General features: G+C 40.5%; 1 protein-coding gene across 1 annotated transcript in view; it reads left to right on the top strand.

Moving 5' to 3' along the window:
- The window catches only part of slx4ip (SLX4 interacting protein), a 35,278-nt gene that overhangs the window by 9,574 nt on the left and 11,578 nt on the right, over positions 1 to 14,126 (top strand). Inside the window, exon 4 of the mRNA XM_030155171.1 lies at positions 13,312 to 13,389. Within this exon, the coding sequence (XP_030011031.1) occupies positions 13,312 to 13,389 (78 nt within the window). The remainder of the gene's footprint in view (positions 1 to 13,311; positions 13,390 to 14,126) is intronic.

The following is a 14,126-nucleotide window of genomic DNA, read 5'->3' as shown; positions in this document are numbered from 1 at the left end:
ACCGTTCTCATGATCATTTTGACCCCATGGGATGAGATCTTGCATGGGGCCCCAGATCGAGGGAGATTATCAATGGTCTTGTATGTCTTCCATTTTCTTACAATTGCTCCCACAGTTGATTTATTCACACCAACCTGCTTGCCTATTGTAGATTCACTCTACCCAGCCTGGTGAAGGTCTACAATTTTCTTCCTGGTGTCCTTCGACAGCTCTTTGGTCTTGGCCATGGTTGAGTTTGGAGTCTGACTGTTTGAGGCTGTGGACAGGTGTCTTTTATACAGATAACGAGTTCAAACAGGTGCCATTAATACAGGTAATGAGTGGAGGACAGAAGAGCTTCTTAACGAAGAAGTTACAGGTCTGTGAGAGACACAAATCTTGCTTGTTTGTGGGTGACCAAATACTTATTTTCAATCATAATTTACAAATAAATTCTTTAAAAATCCTACAATGTGATTTCTTGGATTTTTTTTTTCTCATTTTGCCTCTCATAGTTGAAGTGTACCTCTGATGAACATTACAGACCTCTCTCATCTTTCTAAGTAGGAGAACTTGCAAAATCAGTGGCTGACTAAATACTTTTTTGCCCCACTGTACATCATTTCCAAATAACATTATAGACCATCTTTGTTCCTAATTAGCAGTTTCAGTGTAGCCCCAGCAAAAAAAAAAAAAAAGATGTTAGTTGATGTGTTCACAGGTAGTCATTACCTTTGTGTTTCCCTTAGGGAATTTATTGAAAATGGTTGAATTGCTGTCAGTTCAAGTAACATTTACACTGTTTTGATTTCACTGCTTCTCATTCCTCTAGAATAGAGTCATCTTTGTCTTCCCTTTCGTCTTAGGTGTGTCTATCATCAACTCCTAAATAAGAATGGTTTACTCTGGCTGTGAAGTCAAAACCATTATTTATTCTCTTGGACCTGAGTGCAGGGATATGGCTGTGCATGGAGGTGGGCCACAGGGCTCTGCAAGCAGGAGAGGAATGGAATTGCAAAACATCTTAAAAAGTGTTTCATGGATACCTTTTTCGAGCAGTGTGGGAGGAAAGACAACAGAACTAGTTGGGACACGGTGGCTCTCTACGCCCAGGGTGTGACCTGTGAAGGCAGGAGCTGATAGGAGTCTTTATATTGTGTTGCACTATTTAACTTGGCAAGTATCCGCCACATTTTTACATGCAACATATAAGTCCATTAAAATGGCTAATGTTTGTTACGTTCTGTTTAATGTGGCAGTGGCACACCTGTGTTTATCTGTAATTGTAGTTAACAAGTTGACATCAAAAACAGCCCTGGCACATATGGAACCCTATGAACAGAGAAAAATCAATAAATTATTTTGCAGTGTGAACAAGAACGTTCAGTTCATCGTTGCTCATGTGATGTGGGTACATTCCTGCTTCCACCCACACCCCCAACTGTGTGTTGTAAGGCAGACAGGTTTGTCACAGGTAGCAGTTAAGGGTAGTTAAATTGGGCTCGCTCAGCAGGGCAGGACTGATTGTGAGAGTGGGATTACAGGGCAGTCGGCCCCATAAAGTTTCTCCTGTGGCTGCAGCGCTGCCTCTCACGCTACTCATCACTCATATAGTCGTCTTCTCCACTGTGTTTTCATGTGTGTGCATTTGAATTCATATTTACACTACCAGGCAAAAGTTTGGACTCACCTGGTTTTTCTTTATTTTCATGACTATTTCCATTGTAGATTGTCACTGAAGGCATCAAACTATGAATGAACACATATGGAATTATGTAGTTTAAAAAGATGTGACAAAACTCAAAGCATGTTTTATATTTTAGATTCTTCAAAATAGCCACATTTTGCTTTTATTACTGCTTTGTGCATTCTTGGCATTCTCTCGATGAGCTTCATGAGGTAATCACCTGAAATGTTTTCCAAAAGTCTGGAAGGAGTTCCAAATGATGCTGAGCACTTGTTGGCCATCTGTGGTCCATCTTATGTCATTTAAATAAGAAGGTGAGTCCAAACTTTTGCCTGGTAGTGTAAATACATGTGTTTGTATTTAACCGCCATGCATTTTCCTGGTGTGTAGTAAATATAAGTAAGCCTATTGGTAAATGAGTATCTGCATATATTTGTCCTCTCATAAGAGTCGGAACCAGTGAGAATCAGAAGGAGCGATAGTGTGTTGGAGAGATATATCCTCCCCCTGGGCTAGGTGTGAACAGGCTGACAGTGTAAAGTTACTGAAAAGCCTGACTCATATTCCCCATGACAGACTGAGGAGAGACAGACATCTCTAATGATGGAGATCACAGACTGCGACTACACACACACACTCATACACAAACTTACATGCACACACTCACTCTACTGTGTGAACAACGGGACTATCAGTATTTCAGCAGTGAAATATGCATGTTAAAATGATTAAGCTCCTTACAGCTTTGCCAAATAGAATGTAACCAGTGGAACATGACTCCATACCATATCCAAGAATTTTCCCTTCACAGAACATGAAAAGCTATAGCGCCTCAAACAGGCCTACACAGTTCATGTGGTGTAGTCCTATTAAAGGTCTTAAGTGAGTGTAATGACATTCTTGGTCTTTTCATTGTCCCATGTGAGGGAGGCGGCAGAGCTGTAAAGGTGGAGACTGTGACTGTGAGAAGTGAGCAGGCAGGCAGGACCCATAAAAAGGGGAGGACAGACTATAGGCTTAGGGAGGGAAGCCCAGCAAACCTCAGGGTGGGTATTAAGTATTGGGGTCGTCTATTCTGCAAGCAGGTCAAACGCTAACCTGCTAATCCTCAGAGGACTTTCAGTCTGTCCAATGCAGGGACTGGAAGTTGGTTTTCTGGTTGGATCTGTGTGTGTGTGTGTGTGTCTGTGTCTGTGTCTGTGTAACATGTATGTTATTTGAGAGCACAACTGCGTTGGGTATCCTGGAGTGTGAGTTTTGTATGTGGTGAAACATGTGCACAGGCGTGTTGCATATAGGAAAAGGTGTCGGGCAGGGTAGTACTGATGTTTGGTCCAAGAATAGTCAGAGTGTGGAGTGTGGTGCTATGTGTGGGATGGTATTGAGGGGGGTGTCTTGTATGAGGCGGTGTTTGAGCTGGTGCCAGTGTGAAATCACAGGGGCTTCCGCCAACAGACAGCAGTAAGAACACCGTAACAGCCTCAGCTGTTGGCACTTCAAATGAGCCATCAACAGCTTTTAACATTCCAAGGCCCTTCAGTGCAAGTGTTTGTATCTGAGTTATCTGTATGGGTTATTGTATTTACGTATGTGTGCTTATATGTGTGTATAGCAACAAGTGCACATGTCATAAAGGAGCTTATCCCATGTCTTCTGCCAACATAAATCCAAGACATTTCTTCAAATCTCAGCTGCAGAGGTTATTTTCCAACTGCCAGCCCCCCCCTTTCCTAGTTTCTTTTACTCTGGCTACTTGAGACTTCATGATTAGCTCATAGTGATGTGATTTATTTATGTTTTTAGAGAGATGAACAGAAGGAACTTTTCCCACCAACATCTTGGCTCTGCACAAGTAGAGTGGACATGCTAGACTTTAGAAGCCTAGGGAAGTGGAGCTTGGGAGAGGCCTTTTGCATTCTCCCTGGTAGACCGTGTTGAACACACCCACATTTCTCAGAGTAATTACAGATTGAAAATAAGTGGATAATAGGTTCTCTGTGTTTATGGAATACATTTTTTGTAATACAATATTTGATTAAGGAAGCCAGTGGTTTTGCTCTATAAAAGCAACAGTGTCTTATCTTCATGAAGGTATTAGTGCTTTGCAGAAAACCTAGTCATACCAGACAGGCCATTTTCAATACAACATGCTGCACCAACTGTTACATTCATTTTAAGCTTTTGTCATAGACCATACCTTATTTACTTATGTAGTGTATTGTTTTACCTAAATGGGCTATTGATTTTGCAGCTTGTAATAGGAGTATGTATTTGTGTGTATATGTGTTGAGTGTAAACTGAGAAGACCCATTTTACACGGAGTTTAGTTAACATGCCATTTCAAACTGCCAAAGTACATTACCAGATGTCTTGTGTCTACTGTTAATATTGATTCAGCTGCATTGATCTGACCATGTGAGGCAGAGCGGCTCTGTATGGTTTTTGACTCTCAACCAGTCAGAGGAGATATAGAAGCTCTGGAAAGGGTTCCAAGTGGTACCTAGAGCCTGTTTCAGGCCGCAGCAGAGCTGGGTCCTTCTTCCTCTCCTTGCACAGGTGCCAGGGCTTAGGGGGAGGGAACACCTGCCAGCCTGTTTCCCCATGGCCACGGCAGGCTAGAGAGGCATTTTCCCAGGCTCCCCAGATGAATGGTCACTAATAGCCGTGGGAGAGGGCTTTGCGAGTGCTGCACAGTGTACCACTGACTCCTCTTGGCAGCTCTATGAAGGGGGCTTAAGGCAGCCTGGCTATGGCCATCGCGGGAAAAGCACAAGTGTTGCTGGATAGCTTTACTGTTGGAGAATGTGTTTACGAATGACCATCTCCCTCCCAATAAAGAATGCGGAGGATGTGGAGAGACTAAAAGGAAGACAGTTAATTTTTGTTCTGCCGTGTCATAGGTTTAGTTTTGGCCTCTCTGGATCTTTAAAGGTTTATAGCTCCAAGACAGAACTATTTATCTGCTACAAGTGAAATGCTCAACTACATACTGTATGTTGTGTGTTGTATGTCCACTTTAAACTGAATCAGTTCAGTCCAACCACACTGTCTGCTCCTGGTATGGGTCAAAGCAGAGTGAGAAAAGTAGTTTTTGTGAGAACCTGTTTCATTCTACTTTGTTTCTACTCTGTGCTACCACAGCCATTACTATTTATATGAGGCGCTGTTATGTGAGGGACTGGTCTGTAAATAGATAGGCATGCCTGTGGCAGAGTTACCTGCCCTGTTCTATGTTACTGGGCGTGAGGCAGGCTGGGATTAAGGCAAGGGGGAAACGGAGACCTGTGACAGGAACAAAGGAATTCCAAGGCCCGGGCTGGAAATGGATCCCGATCAGAGTAGTTGCTCCAGCCAGTCTGCCCCTCTCCTTCCCTCTACTCCCTTCCCTGGCCCCTGCTGGGCAACCCCCTTCCCCCTGGTGCTTTGTGGTGTTGCTGTGGCTCTTTAAATCCTTCCTGTAAGCCCCTGGCCTTACTCAGCAGCAATACATAGGACAGTCTGACTCCACTGTTAACCCCTGTACCTATTATTGCACTTCCACATACACTTTCTCCTCTCCTCTCCTCTCCTCTCCTCTCCTCTCCTCTCCTCTCCTCTCCTCTCCTCTCCTCTCCTCTCCTCTCCTCTCCTCTCCTCTCCTCTCCTCTCCTCTCCTCTCCTCTCCTCTCCTCTCCTCTCCTCTCCTCTCCTCTCCTCTCCTCCTTTCTTTACATTTTCTCACTTTCTCCACTTTTCCCTCTCCACGAGGTCAGCTGCACTCTCTTAGGACACAACCACAATCCCCGCCATAGCTGTCACACCACACTCTTTTCCCATATAATTAAGGCCTGAGCCTGAGCACGGATCACATTCATGTGACTGTTCCCCTTTACCACATTCTGGTCTCGGAGACGGCACACACTCTCTTGAACTCATGAAAAGTGCTCAGCCTGACCAGAATGCCTTGTTTTAGGAATTACTGAAACTGTTCGTAGGATCTCCTTGTTTTTCTTTGCTCAATGTGACCCCTGCTTCTGTGAACTCAGTGGATTTTCTTGTGGGCAGGTGTCCTGGTGGTGCCTTCTTGTGTGGTATGGAGCATTATGCCTAGGAAGGTGAAAACACAACAAAGTCAGCTTTAGTAAGATTACATTCTTGATTAATTTTGTTGTTTACAGTCTAGCAGATATGGGCTTCATCAGACTGTATATCCTCATCTTAGACTCCCCTTTTTTGGCCATTAAATGCAGTTTTTGGTTTGTGAGTTACAATGGAAGTATGTTGGTGAAGCATGGAGGAGGACACATGGATGTAAGTGGCCTATTGTAATCATACAAAAACACAAAGATTCTTATTTTCACAAAGCATTATATAGCAATAAAAGCAGAATTATGAAAATTCCATTTATTCAAATACAGCACAGTGCAAAAGTCCTGGGCCATCATGAGGTTTATTGGTTTTATAAATTTAGAATGACCACATATATGCATTTCTCAGTCTGTGTATTAAGATACAATCTTGATATATGGGAAGTATGTATAGTACGGAGCAGTAAAAACAAATGTTTCAGAGAAAAAACAGCTTTTCTAAACCAAAATGGTTGTATTTAGTATGACCTCCCTTTGCACTTTACATGTCTTTAACTCATTTCTTCAGACATTATAACATTTGTTGCATAAATTCTGATGTTTTATACCAGTTTTCATTCAACACATATTGGATGTTTCTGTGTTGCTTCATGTCATGGGGTCAGAGGTCACAGTAAATAGTGCCTTTTAACCTTAAGAACCCATTTAGTTAAAATTTGTGTGTATGCATTTAAAAGTGCACACATTCCCTCTATTTTTGTGGTATCTGATGAGTAGAGGATGAGAAATAAATACATATGCTCATTTCAACTCTCCAAAAACAAGAAAGCTAAATGTGGCCTAAGACTTGTGCAGTACTGTGTATTCCTCCTAAACCCTACATAATGGACCATTAAATCTTGTAAAAAGTCTGTGTCCCACGTAGGGATGTAACGATTACTGGTATAACAATAAACCGCGGTAAAATTCCCGACAGTTAGTATTACAGTTTAAATTCTAATTATCATGATAACTGTTTGATTACCGCACTTTCAACACAAACGTGATATGGAAAATGGTCAAACAATGGCTATAAGGTGCCATCTGTAATGCACATTTGTATGTTTGATGTTTACATGTTAATATTTGAATGTTTCTGCCAACAGAAAGTACATTGTGCCTATTATTTTATTTGGGCATTTTTGTTGTTGTTGTTGTTTTTAACTTACTGGCCGACAGGCCGTAAGCTATTGTTGTCATGCGGCGTCCATTGTCGTCTGTTGTCAATCTGTCGTCCATTACAAAAATTTCAATCGTCTTCTTCTCTGAAACTACAATTCCGATTGATTTCAAACCTGGTATACAGCTTCTTTATGATGATGTCAACAAAAGTTAGTGAAATTATTTGGATCCGGATCTGATTCTGGATTTGGTGCGACTTTCAATAATTTTCCCATTATAACAGATAGGAAGTGGATTGATCCAATAAATCAGTAAGTATCAATGATATCAAGTTAGAATTTGAATTTTTTACAGATCTGATTGGAATATGACCAAAACATGGGCTATTTCTGTAATATAATAAATACACATAACTGGGTGATAATAAATGTCATCTGGATACATTTCCCAAAGCTTTTAATTTGGCCGGTAAGCTACAGGGCCATTGGTCCTATTTTTTTTCTCAAAATACAACTTGGTTAAATTATTTCAGGTTGTGTATAAGTACTTTTTGAACAGTTTGAGCACATTTCAACAATACCATGATAATAGTGATAACCATGATAATTTTGGTCACAATAACTGTGAAATGAAATTTTCATATCGTTACATCCCTAGTCCCATGTAATTTCAATATATATTTTAAATCACAACTTCTATCGATTAACTATTCCATTTTTCCAAGTTAGCTACTGTTACACCGCCTCTAGTAGCTAGGCTTAAATAGAATCTCCATGTGTGCCATGGTTCATCAGCTTGGATTTATAAACACAGACTAGCTGATATACAGAGTAGCCAGCCAGCAAAGATAATGTACTTCCAACCAGACCTTGATCTGAGTTTTAAAGGGCCAGAAAAGCACATAACTTAAGTCCACAATCAGCACCACACTACATTAATCCAGGAGCTTTAATGCGGAACATGCAGTTTACATCTTCGTCATTCTGAATGCTGTTTAATATAAAAAGTGGCAGCATTTTGAGAGATTTGTGGCCTTCTTGGCTAATTATGTTATAATGATGATTAAATATGACATTTTGTATTGTGACTGCATTTCTGTCATCAGATTATGTTTCTGAGAAATAGATTTTTTTCCCTTGGTAATTGTTCTGTGCTCCAAAATGCTCCCCACCACTTTAGTCACATGCTGCATTATGGGTTGGCCTGAGCTACCATGCTGCGGCATATTTTGTAACTGCGATGAAGGGGTCACCCAAATGTTAAATTGAACACTCATGTGCAAATATTGTTTCAGGTGGACGTTGTGCAGGATGATAAGGCACAGTGCTCTGCTACAGCCGTAGTTACAGTTACACACAGAGAGTGATGTCCTTCCAGGAAAGCCCCCACTTACATATGGGTAACTTCCTCATGCTCTCTTATCCTTCACCACTCCACCCCTCTCTCTTGCTCTAAGCCCCGACTCTCCACCCACACTTGAGGACAGAGGGAGGGGGTCCACATCAAAGCAGAGATGTCAAAAGAGCAGGATTCTTCAGGCACTGATGTCTGACTGTCCTGCTGATTCAACTCCTGTTCATAAAGGGGTTGCGTGGGAATGAAGTTTTCCTGACACACAGTCACTACATTTACATGCTCACAAGAAACACAGTTAATGGAAGAAATCAGTTTATGGCAGGAAATCGAAGAATGTTCTTACGTGCGCTGCAGTAACCAGGTTACTGTAAAACCTGCATTTACACGCACCTCATCAGTAATTGCATTTTCCTTCTCCACAGTGCCATGTTTTTGAAGCAGTGCTGGCATAATTTAAATGACCTTAAAGCATTAATGATATATAATGCCTCAGTTTTAAGGGATTTTTCAGCATTTTTTTCATAGAGGCATTTGGCAGAATTGACTGTGACACTGCGTTTTTCCTTATTTTGCTTATGAGTCTGAAAGTTTAATTTTAGACCTCGACTTCAGTTTTAATTTTAGTCAGGATTTGGTTTGGATTTAACTGCTTTGCCAACAAGAATGAACAGCAACAATCAATCATCTTTACTTTCTATCCAGTTACACTGCTGCCACAGTGATACTAAAATGATGTCTTTCTCTTGCACATCTGCAATTGCAAAAACACTGTTGAGACACCAAGTTTATCTAGCGTGTACAATACAGTAAATCCACTGAGTGATGACACACTGAAGCTATTGGATGGGAACTCCATAAAATTCCTCCATATCGAAGCAGAAATGCTTACTGATTCCTCCATGAGTCACAACAATATGGGCTGCTAGAAATGCGGATGGAGAGAAGATGTAGGCTATGTAGGTTATGTATGTATGACTGTTTTAATGATCTCCTCAGGATATGACTGAAGTTAATGAAGTCTGTTCCATGGGGGCTTACCTTTGACCCTGGTCTCAATGCCTCTCACCCTTGTCTGTTCCATTTTACAGTCCCAGTCACTGTGGATGCCTTTTGGTTTGTTGACTTTTCTTTCCTTTCATTGTTTTCTCAGGAAGTGGTGAAAGCTGCGGGGATGTGTGTGTGTATGTGTGTGTGTGCTGAAAGTACAGTACTGTAGCCTTGGCACTAATCCTGTGGAGTCTGTGTCTTTTTTCAGCAGTTGTTCTGCGGTATGTTACAAGATGGCAGAAGTCTCCTATACAAGCGGTTACAATATTATCTACCACATTTCTGAAAACATGGCGTGCTGGCTTGTTTACTGTTTGATTTGACCTGTCATAATATTGTTGTGCATTGCATTTCAAAACAATTAAGCAAGACCATCTCCTCTTGAAGGAAGTATAAATGAAACCCTTTAAAGTCTCTACTCTGCAGATTTGGGTATTGCACCACTGTGGTCCACAGTTGCCACAGAAAGGGGCCACTCATTCCCAGAGGAGGCACCAGCAAACTGTTTGTGAGAGAGAAACATGAATGTAAGCTTAGCACGAGAGAGCCCGGGCAGATCGCCAAGAGAAACTCTGCGCTGTGCAGGACGTTATAAAGTTGGAGCAACAGCTGATGTCTCAGGCCATGCTGTTTCACTGGTTCCCAACTCTGTGTCCAGACGTCCCTGTCAAACTTGTCCTGGGAATTGGCAAGCGCAACCCTCTAGGGAAAACAGTGAGAATAGTTGTAGAGCTAAACATGAGGATAAAGAGTGTAACGAACTAAATCAAAGCTTCTAAAAACATAGAAACCCATGAATGTGCAATGAAAGATGTTTGCTTCCTGGTCCCCTCTGCACCAGAATGGGCAGAGAAAACAAAACACAGATACAGATCTGCATTCCTTCTGGGTAGACATCCAGAATGGGCAAAAGATGACCAGGGCTTTGCTATTTAAAGTGGAGCAGAATATTAGATTTTTCCCTCAGTAGAAGCATGATGCAATGCACTGTACAAACATGCATACAATGTGCAAAAGCCTTATAGATACATTATAGGAACATGCTTCACACACACTCCCTTTTTGAGAGATGGACTGCCCTAGCTCTAGACATATACAGTAAGAGAGAAGCATATGTTGTCATGATGTTTGTACTGAAATATGTCAATGTTGTGCAGTCTTAATTTTGACAAAGCCATGTTTTTGTTGTGTTTGTTCTGTTTTAATTCACTTGGGGTCTGAAACCAAACACTGATGTTAATGTGCCATCTTGTAGATTTGATTTGAAGCTAATCTTGTGATTTGCTACAGTTAATCCTCCAGCTGCATAGTGATCCTGTACTTATCAGCCAAATTAGCATGCAATTTTTTTAAGACAACAGTGGAATGTTTTTAAGCAGCTGTACCAATCACCCTGCCTTATTCCAAATGTGCATGTGTTTACTTGCTGAGGCTAACATTTAAAACAAAAGGCCCTGAAACCTACCACATTGGAGATCACAGGTGAGTGGTGATGACAGGCTTCAGCTAGTTTTCTTATTTCAAACAAGAACTTCTCTAAAAATAAGTTGAATCCTTATTTCCCTTGAGCCTAACATGAATATAAACTCCATAAAATGAAAGCTGAGTCACAGGTTGACAGAAATGTAATTCAGTAATTTTTATTTAGATATTGCTTCATAGGCTACCTGTAGGGTCTACCTAGATAAACAAAACAATCTGTAAAATAATTATTTTGTGACTTCTTAGTCAAAAATAAGTTTCATTCAAAATGTTGCATATTATAGCTCGAGTCCATCCACCAATATCTAAGGTGTGTATGTTTTTTTGTTTGTTTTGAGAATCTGCAGTCAGAAATCTTGATTGTTTTTTGTTTTTTTTTCCTTTTTTTTTACAGAAGTGATTATTCAAAACTCAAAATGTAAATGCATGATGTAAAACATAAGAAACATTTTGCAGTGGAAGTAAAAAATTATACCTTCTTTAAATTTCAGTAAATAATTTTTTTAATGTTATTTTTAGTTTTAGATATTATGTTTCTATATTTTTCTCAGTTCAAGCTCAATAACTGTCAAGTTCCAGCTCTTTCATTAGCTAAAAGATGTTCTGACAAAATTAAATTCTAATTTGACTCCATAACATTCTCACCTAAATGTGTTTTCACACAGCAACAGTTTCATGCTCTTGTCTTCAGAAAAAGGCTGCCTGTAAATTGTTTAGTATCACAGTAACAGGTGCTTTTTCTGTCATACTGATAATGTGTTAAACTGTCAACTCTGGTAACTAGTTCAGCCGTAAGCACAGAAAAAGAAAGCAGTGGCGGTACCATTATTCACTGACCAGTGCATTTAACTGTATACCTGTGGCAGTTTGTGGCAAACTGTCTCTGTAATTGCATGTCATTATCCAATGAATCACAAGACGGCTGCTTTTTGAAGACGATAATTAGATGCTTTAAACTGGAGCGATGACATTGGCTAAAAGGGGGAAGTGTTCGCTCAGGTCTCTTTATACTTGTGTGTGGGCTTGTGCTTTGTGTTGTGTGTTTATGTTTGTGCACTCTTAGAGGCATAGAAGTCCACTCTGCAAGAGACTTGTCCAAAAGTTTTATTTGATATTGTAATTTGTGTAATTTGTGGTTGAGAAGGGCCTCGAGTGCAAGGGGTTAGAATAGTGATAGTCACAGCAGCATGAGAAAACAAGAGGTAAAGGGTAACTGCTGGGGAAAACAGGATATGCATAGTTTTACAGTTATTTTATCATTAAGTGGAGAGGGAAAAGGTAGATGGGCAGTCTGGCTGATCTCTAAGGATGGACCAGCAGACTCTATTAGCTTCCCAGAACTGTTGTCTTGTTTACAAAGAACAACTGTATAGCGTGTTAGCCAGACCCTTGCTTTTAGTCAACAAATTCCTGCTAGATTAGGCAACAGGCCACTGTTTCTGCCCAGCAGATCTTACATACCATGACAAACATTCCATGACAAATAGGGCAGAGACATAGCACTTGGTTTCACTGCTCTTGCCAGACTGGGAGGTCAGTTAAATTAATACAGAATAAATAGTTTCTCACTCCATAACTAAATGAGCTCATTTGATAGCATGCCAGCCCTCACACTGAGAAAACACAGGAGTGAGGACAGTGTGGAATTATAACACATCCATGCAGGAGAAAGTTATCCAGACGTGGCCCATGACAAATTGAGTTAACAGCACAAGTGTGCAGAAATGGGCATATGTTTTTTTGCTTTGAGGATATTGCACCATTCAGTTGTTGGATTTATTTCATTTTAAAGCCCCTCATAAACATGTTTTTTTTTTTTCCATTTATTCATGTTCATTCACTGTTATCTTTGCCATGAAGATTGATATCTGTGCAGAGTGTAAGGATGTTTTCACTTTCATGTGTTGAAAGTGCTGTTAAAGGCGTATACCCTTGAGCTATATTTGTGACGTAACACATAATTGAGCCAATCAGGGTTCAGTCCGCATCTTTAACAAATACAGTGTGCAAATATCAAGGCTTCACTCTCAGATACACTGAAAAAACTTTTCTAGGAGAGCAGGAAATGTCTTATGTCCAGTTCTTAAACTTAATAAATTACATGATTTGCCTGCTCAGAAACTCTGGAGGAGGATGAGATGTTATTTTAACAGGGTCGTTAAAGGGTTTTTTTGTTTGAAAACGTATCAGATACCCATTATTATTCAAGACAGAGCATTTTATCATATTATGAGTCCAACTTGTAGTGTGTGCAACTGAAGTATTTCTAGTGGAGCCGATCACAGACTATGAAGGACTTTTTATTGAATCAAAACTATTTGCATATTATGTTCTTCAGTTAACCGCTGTATCTCACTTGAGTAACATTTGCATGACCAACACAATGATTGTATTGCCAACAATAGCTGTTTTGTGACAAGATGGAAAACTGAATAAATGTTTTGAGTGATCACATGTGCAACTGATTTTGCTTCTGTGTGTTCCGGCTCTTTTTACTGTAAACTTTTTTTCTCTTTTTTTTTTTTTTAATAGGGAAAAATTTCAGTCTAGTTGCCAGTTTTCTAAAGCGCCACTTCAGCCTCAAGTGCATTGTCAAGCAGCATTATGGAGGTACGTACACCCATTCCATGTTTTCAGTGAATCTATTCCCATTTTAAGGATTCAGAAATAGATGTCTCAAAGGCTCACATTCAGCCAGATTTCCCACAGAAAAAGCAAGTCATCTCCTGTGGTCCACATGTTGATTTTTCTCCCCCTCACTTGTTTTTATGTCCTGTCCCTACCTGCTTGGGGTGTTGTTGAGAACAGGCAGCCATTAAGTAGTTCCCCTGAGAAGCTACTGAGAGTGGGAGAGAGAGACTGGAGGGCCGTCTGTGGAGGGCAGTAGGAATCTATCTCCATAGCCCATCTAGTGCCTGTGACCCTGAGCCACCTTTTCATGGGACCAACATGGCTCTCTTCCTGTCAGTAAAGTTAATATCTACTCCCTCGGGGCCTGGATGTTAAAGCAGTACTGACCTGTTGCAGACTGAGATGACGGTTTCTCTCAGCAGGTCCGTTACACATCAAATTAGCCCCAGTCTTCTAGGGTCAAAGGTTGTGTAATTTCACTGTGTTAGCTGTATGTGGTGATAAAGCCATGTGAAATATGAAGGTATTAAACAGATTAAGATATTTTTGTTGTTGAAACTAGGAGGAAAGTATGAAGACTATGGACAACTGTTTGTAAGGGTGGCACATTTTCTATTTTCAGCCTGTTTTCAGTCATTTATTTGCGTTTATTTGAAAGGGGCAATGGATATTAATAGTAACCAAATACATCTGTAAATGTGCCTAAGTTAGCAGTT

Source organism: Sphaeramia orbicularis, chromosome 15, assembly GCF_902148855.1.
Source record: "Sphaeramia orbicularis chromosome 15, fSphaOr1.1, whole genome shotgun sequence".
Taxonomy (NCBI): domain Eukaryota; kingdom Metazoa; phylum Chordata; class Actinopteri; order Kurtiformes; family Apogonidae; genus Sphaeramia; species Sphaeramia orbicularis.
This window is presented reverse-complemented; position numbering and strand designations above follow the sequence as displayed.